This window comes from Hyaena hyaena, unplaced genomic scaffold, assembly GCF_003009895.1.
Source record: "Hyaena hyaena isolate Hyena2069 unplaced genomic scaffold, ASM300989v1 scaffold_77, whole genome shotgun sequence".
In the NCBI taxonomy this organism is placed as follows: Eukaryota; Metazoa; Chordata; class Mammalia; order Carnivora; family Hyaenidae; genus Hyaena; species Hyaena hyaena.
The window spans coordinates 2,090,085-2,096,084 of record NW_024080708.1 but is presented as its reverse complement, the minus strand read 5'-3'; the positions used below and the strand labels follow the sequence as shown (position 1 = coordinate 2,096,084).

The 6,000-nt window shown below is 38.9% G+C and overlaps 1 protein-coding gene across 2 annotated transcripts in view; it reads left to right on the top strand.

The window, feature by feature from the left end:
• Nucleotides 1-645: 645 nt before the first annotated feature.
• Nucleotides 646-6,000, top strand: part of COL4A5 (collagen type IV alpha 5 chain) — a 230,249-nt gene continuing 224,894 nt past the window's right edge. For both annotated transcript variants that reach the window (XM_039233533.1, XM_039233532.1), the window contains exon 1: nucleotides 646-726. In XM_039233533.1, coding sequence (XP_039089464.1) covers nucleotides 646-726 — 81 coding nt within the window. The remainder of the gene's footprint in view (nucleotides 727-6,000) is intronic.

Below are 6,000 nucleotides of genomic sequence, written 5' to 3'. Positions count from 1 at the left end.
AGCTCAGGTCTATTTGTAATTGGCTTTGGGGCGCTCACCAATGAGAGTGTGACTGGGCAGGGAAGAGTAATACCAACGGAAAGTGCAAGCGAACGAATAGAAAAGCTTCCCGGTTGGACTAATGGTGCTCGGTCAACTGGCCTGGAAGTTTCCCTCCTCCAAATAACTGAGCTTCACTCCCTCGCAGGTTGCTGGTGCAGGCTAAAGCCGAGGCGGAGTGATCCTCAAATTCCCCAGGGCTGGTGGGGCGGGGGCGGTGCGGGAGGAGAGAGGTAGGAAAGTAGAGCTGTGGGACCGGCGTGAGGAAAAAGTTTGCAAGTCCGGGCAGAAGGGAAAAGTGCTCCCGAGAGACCGGCTTTTGGGAGGGGAGGGGTGAGGGAAGAAGAGCTTCTCTTTTTTTTCCACCCCCAATTTTTAAAGTTTATTTATTTATTTATTTTTATTATTATTATTTTTTTTTACCCCTGCTCAACTCTTAAAAAGCTTTCTCCTCACCTAAGCCGACAGGCACAAGTGTTGGGACACCCTCGCTGTCCCTCTCCGACTCCAGCTCTCGCCCTACATACCCTCAAGATTATGTCAGTTGGTCCGAGCTAGCCAGGGATTTCGTGCGGGTGCTGAAGGAGCTGCGGGAGCCGGAGAAGAATGCAACTGCGTGGAGTCAGCCTGGCTGCCGGCTTGTTCTTACTGGCCCTGAGTCTTTGGGGGCAGCCTGCAGAGGCTGCGGTAAGTCCTTCCTTCTACCTCCCCTCTCCATGCACCACCACTCCCCTTCCCAATCACCTCACTCTCCCGCAGAAATTACTTTTTTGTCCCTTCACCTTTCTTTTCTCCTCTGCCTTGGCTAGGCAATTCCAGTCTGCCCTCACTTGCTTAGGAAAACAAAAAACAAACATTATTTACAGCGCTGGGAACTCAAGCCTTCTCCAGCCCAGGGGGAGAGGCTTACGTTTAAAAATAGGGCTGCTTGCTTTCTTGCAGCTAGCCGCTCGGGGGGCCGGAGCGGAGCCGGGGTGGGGGGACGCCAGTGAACAGATCACCAGGCTCTGGAGGGTATTTGAAACTTTTCCTCCCCACCCTGCGCCCTCCGCGGGGGGGGGGGGGGGGGGTGTCCCTGCCTGCCGGGTAACCTTTACGCTACTTGTGCCCAACCCAGCACTCTTTAAACTTGGGCTACAGTGTTAATATTTCGGCTTTTCCGAATCCAGCTGCCATCAAAGTGCTGAGCGCGCCCAGGAAGTGCTTCCCTTTTGCCCCTTCCTTAAGCAGCACGAATCTGCCCTCACCTCTGGCCGGGAAAGCCTCTGTAGAGACCTCATTCCCCTTTTGACATCCTTATTGCTAAAGCTCAGGTAACACGCCAAAGAAGAAGGAGACGGAGACGGATGGCCTCAGGCTTCAGGTCTTCTACGTCTTTTTTTTTTTTTTTTAAGTTCTGGGTTTCTGTTTCTTGTTTACTTGAAAACAAAACAAAACAAAACAAAACAAAACGAAGGCACCTAAACAAATCGAGAATATGCCCATCACCTGTTTAAAGGAAAGGAATTCTCTTTTTTCCGAGAATGAGTGTTTTGGTTTAAAGGACAGTGGAGAAAGATGCACATGTAAAATGGCAGAGCAAAAAGTTCCACTCGGTTTTTAGGGATGGAGAATTAAAACGCCAATATATCTCCTAGAAGGATCTCTGGGTAGTCCCACCCACTCTCTTTCTGGGGAAGAGGCAGATGTAAGGGAATGAATGGCTTTGTTAAAGAAAGTGTTCTCCAGCCTGAAGCCCATCATCCTTCATTTCACTTAACCTCTAAAGAATTAAGTAGTGAAAGATTATTTAAAAGTTATATTTGAGTCATCAGTAATGGGGGGTTTTAAAAACAGTTTAATGTGAAATCATGGCTTAGGCCTTCAAGGTGGTTGAGTGACTTACCACTTTTTTTTATATAGGTAGATGCTATGTTATGGCTTATCTGGGTCTACTTTTAAGTTAGTGGTCTGGTTTCTCTATACACTCAGCATACCTCAGATTACATTGTCCTCCTTTTATTCTCCAGAAAACGTGTACTCAAGGTATGAAAACTAACTTTCGTATTACTCTAAGCACAGCATAATTATGATAGCAGATCTGCTGAAAAACCATGAATCAAGTATTTGTAACTACACTTGTAATTTTGCCTCCAAAAAATTAGGTATAGATGACTTGAAATTGCTTTTTTGATGTGGAGATGCAGAGCATCTCAATGGGGTAAGGTTTTGCCACTCAATAGTGCTTATAGAGCCTTGGATAAAACTACAATTGTGTTGTTCAGAATAGTTACTTTTAAAAACATTTCCTTGGTGCTTTCTACTTAACGGCATTTGGCTCAGGGGCAAAGGTTTTGTGGATGTTTGATTAAATATTTCTAATTTTTTTCTGCGACACTGCTATTAGTAAATGTGCACCAGATACCAGTTGTACAGGTATGTATAACAATACTATGCATCAATTTGTATTAAATCAATTTATATTAAAAATGAGATCTCTTTTTATGGTTGACAAAACTTAGTAACAAGCTTGTTTTCTTGAACTCTTTAATGACTGAGTGTTCGTGAAGTAGTTACAGAAGATACCATGCAGTTTTTTCCTTTTTCTATATAATTTTAAAAGAGCATTTTTGTTTCCCATTTCTCTATCATTAGGACACCGTGCCTGTAGTAAAGCCAGGGGTTTGGTTTTTCTGCTCCACACATCAATATCCTAGTTAGATGAAATGTTTTAAACATCTCAAAGATAAGAATGGTATCTTCTCTCTATATTAGTGTTAGAATCTTGGTGACCTTCTCCAGAGTAAACTGGATGGTACTGGGGCTGATTGATTATTGGCTGAAGTAGTCTAGTACTGGGACTTTTATATCAGAAAGAGCATTGATAACTTAAATTGTTTTCGTTTTTCACAGTTCAGTGATTTATCTCTGAAGTCATGCCAAATTGGAATATCACAAGTATGTGGAAGATTTTTTTTTTAGGTAGAGTGTTTTATTAGGTGGAATAGAGTAACCTTTATGTTCCTTACCTAGCAGTGAGAGAAAAAGGCAGGTTTAGGTTGCAAAGGTCATTTCTGATGGTGAAAAATAACATATTTTTATGCAAAAGTAATTATTCTGGTACTTATTTACTGTCCGTGGGATAAACACTTAGATTTATGGATAGAGAGTTTTTTGTGCAGTAGAGTGGATAGGTTTCTCTAATTTAAACGTACCATCTCTCTTGTGACCAGTGGCAACAACTCATTAAAGGTGGTAGTGTGGTTTGTGACCAGGAACAGTTCTTCCTGTGAAGTATACTATGAATTAACTGCTCCATAGGAAGACTTTATTAACACTGTTACCGTAGCTTACATTTTTGAGTGTTTACTATGTGCCAAGCACTGTGCTAAGGTGGTAATGTACATTATCATATTTAATCTTCACGACAGACCTGTGAGGTGTATACCATTGTTATTCCCACTTTACAGAAGTTAAGTAACTTGCAAAAAATCACATAGGTATTAAGTTGGGGAGCTGGAAATGTGATTCAAGACACTTTGACTCCAAATCCTTTGCCCTCAATCACTGTACTATACTGCCTCTTTTGTATGTGGTTTCTAGAGATTTATCTGCTGTTCAGAGCGTTTGGATCTCTGCTACTTTTTTTTTTTTTTTTTTGGTGGTGGAGACACAGTAGTTGAAATGGAAATGATAATGGGGATTACATCTCTTCCTGCTGATGTTGGGAGAAGTAGCATGGCATAATGGCAAGAGCTTTGGAGGTAGAATAAAAGATCATAACAGAGATCACTTTGATCTCTATATATATGTTTACATATAGAGAGATAATTTAAAAGCAATCTAGAAACAATTGCTTCTTGCAGGTTGTATGATTTTATACAATCACATATGAAAAAGCTAGATTTATAAAACAACTATAATTTGTGATGGATGATTATTTTGAAGAAAGATGTGCTTTATTCTTTTAATTATTCAGTTTCCGTAATTTTAAATATACTGACCTTTTCAGGAGCATGTCTATTGTGGTAAAACAGTGTATGTGTATATGGTGGCACTCTTTGCTTAAGCTGACCAATTCACTATGTTGTTTTTACCAATTTACCTACCCATCATATCCAATTCTATTTACTCAAGTATCTATATAACTTTAGTCTTGTGCATATATTTATATATGTATCTGTCCTTTGTGTAACAGTGTGTACATTTTTTCTGTGTTCTTATTTGGCTTTTGTTGTTTGTATACACAACGCATAACACTGTGCTTGAGTTAACCTTGATAACGATTCAGGTTGTGTCTGCCAGGTTTATATACCATAAAGTCACTATTTTTTCCTTTTCATAATTACAGAGTGAGCAGATCTTGTGAGACTCTGTGGGGTGATATTGTGAGACAATGTAAATATCCTATTTCTCATCATACTTTTGCCTGCTAATTTTAGCATCTATTGAGGATTCCAGCCTGAATGATTATTACTCTGACATTTGCCAAATGGTGATTTTCAGTTTTTAACATTTTCTGCAGTTAATAATTGAATTCTAATGTAACAAAGAACTTTGTTTTCTGCTATTTATTTATTATCTGTTTATTCAGTTATTTATAGCAGTGTGGAATTATGGATATTTGTTTTACTCTATGAGTTATAATGAATTTTGCTTTTTTTTTTTTTTTGCTGAAATTACCCCAGATTTGGCCAACAGGAGCCTCTTTCACTTGGCTCCTGTGTCCTTTTAGTGTGTCCCTATCATGTTTTCAGCATTCCCTTACATTCTGGTACCACAAGATGTTCCAGCCTCATTTTTCTACTCTCTCTGCCTCAACCTTGGAATCAGCCATTTCTGCAGAGAGCTTTGGTTCTTTTATTGGATAATGGTATTTGGATATCAAGGTCTAGGTCTTTGGCGTGCTCATTGCTATTGAGGTGTCATTGCATCTGTGCCTTCTCAGCAGACAAAACATAGATACATACCCACGTCTATATATGCTTTTTACAGTCTATTATATATATATATATGTATATGTAATTAAACACCATCAATTTGTGCTTATATCACTGATTCCAGTCCAAGACCACAGAATAAAAATACATCTGTGATGTTATGGAATCTCACTGCTTTCTGGTATCTCTCCTCAGACATGTTTTGTGGGCTTCGGAGAGGTCTTATACAGTCTTTAAAAGCTTGGCCTCTGGAGTCAATTTCCCTTATTTGCAAAAGGGAGTGAGTGGTACCTATGTCACAGATTGTTTTGGGGATAAAATGAGAAGAGCTGTGTAAAGCACTGAGAATAATACTTGAAAAATAATGAATAGATGAAAGATTTCATTATTGTCATTACAAACTATTGACTTGCCATTTATTAATGCATTCTCTCTCAAATTCTCTGCCTGATTTTCAGGGTCTATCATTATCTTTCCCCTCATACAACCTTATTTTTCATTACATTTTATAAGATATGTTCTCCATTGTAGCCTAGGTGAGCTTTCCTATAATCCCTTGATTACTACGTACATATTTTGCCTCTCCATTTTGATTAGAATCCTATCGATCTACATCTTTACTCAATTTCAGTGTGATGTTTATATTCATCAAGCAGATACTTATTCAACAACTTACAAGTACTTAAGAATTGTATTTATATTGTTTTATTTCCACACTCTTGAATATGTACTGTTCATAAAATCATTTTGTGCTAGACACACAACTAAATAAGATAGGTGTCTGGGCTTTATGGAGTTTACTTGCTAGTGATAATAAATAGTCTTTCTGTTAAACTTTCCCTTACTATTACATACCAGTGGCCGATTTTATCCTTCTTTGAACACTTGTAATATTTATGCTCTTCCTGTCTATTATCTAAATGTATTTGGTCTTACAAGTATTTTGTTTCATGGAATTTTATCTGTTCTCCGTATTAAATCATAAGCAAAAACTGGATATCTGTTCATTCGTTCAACCAATTTACATGTTGATTTTCTCTGA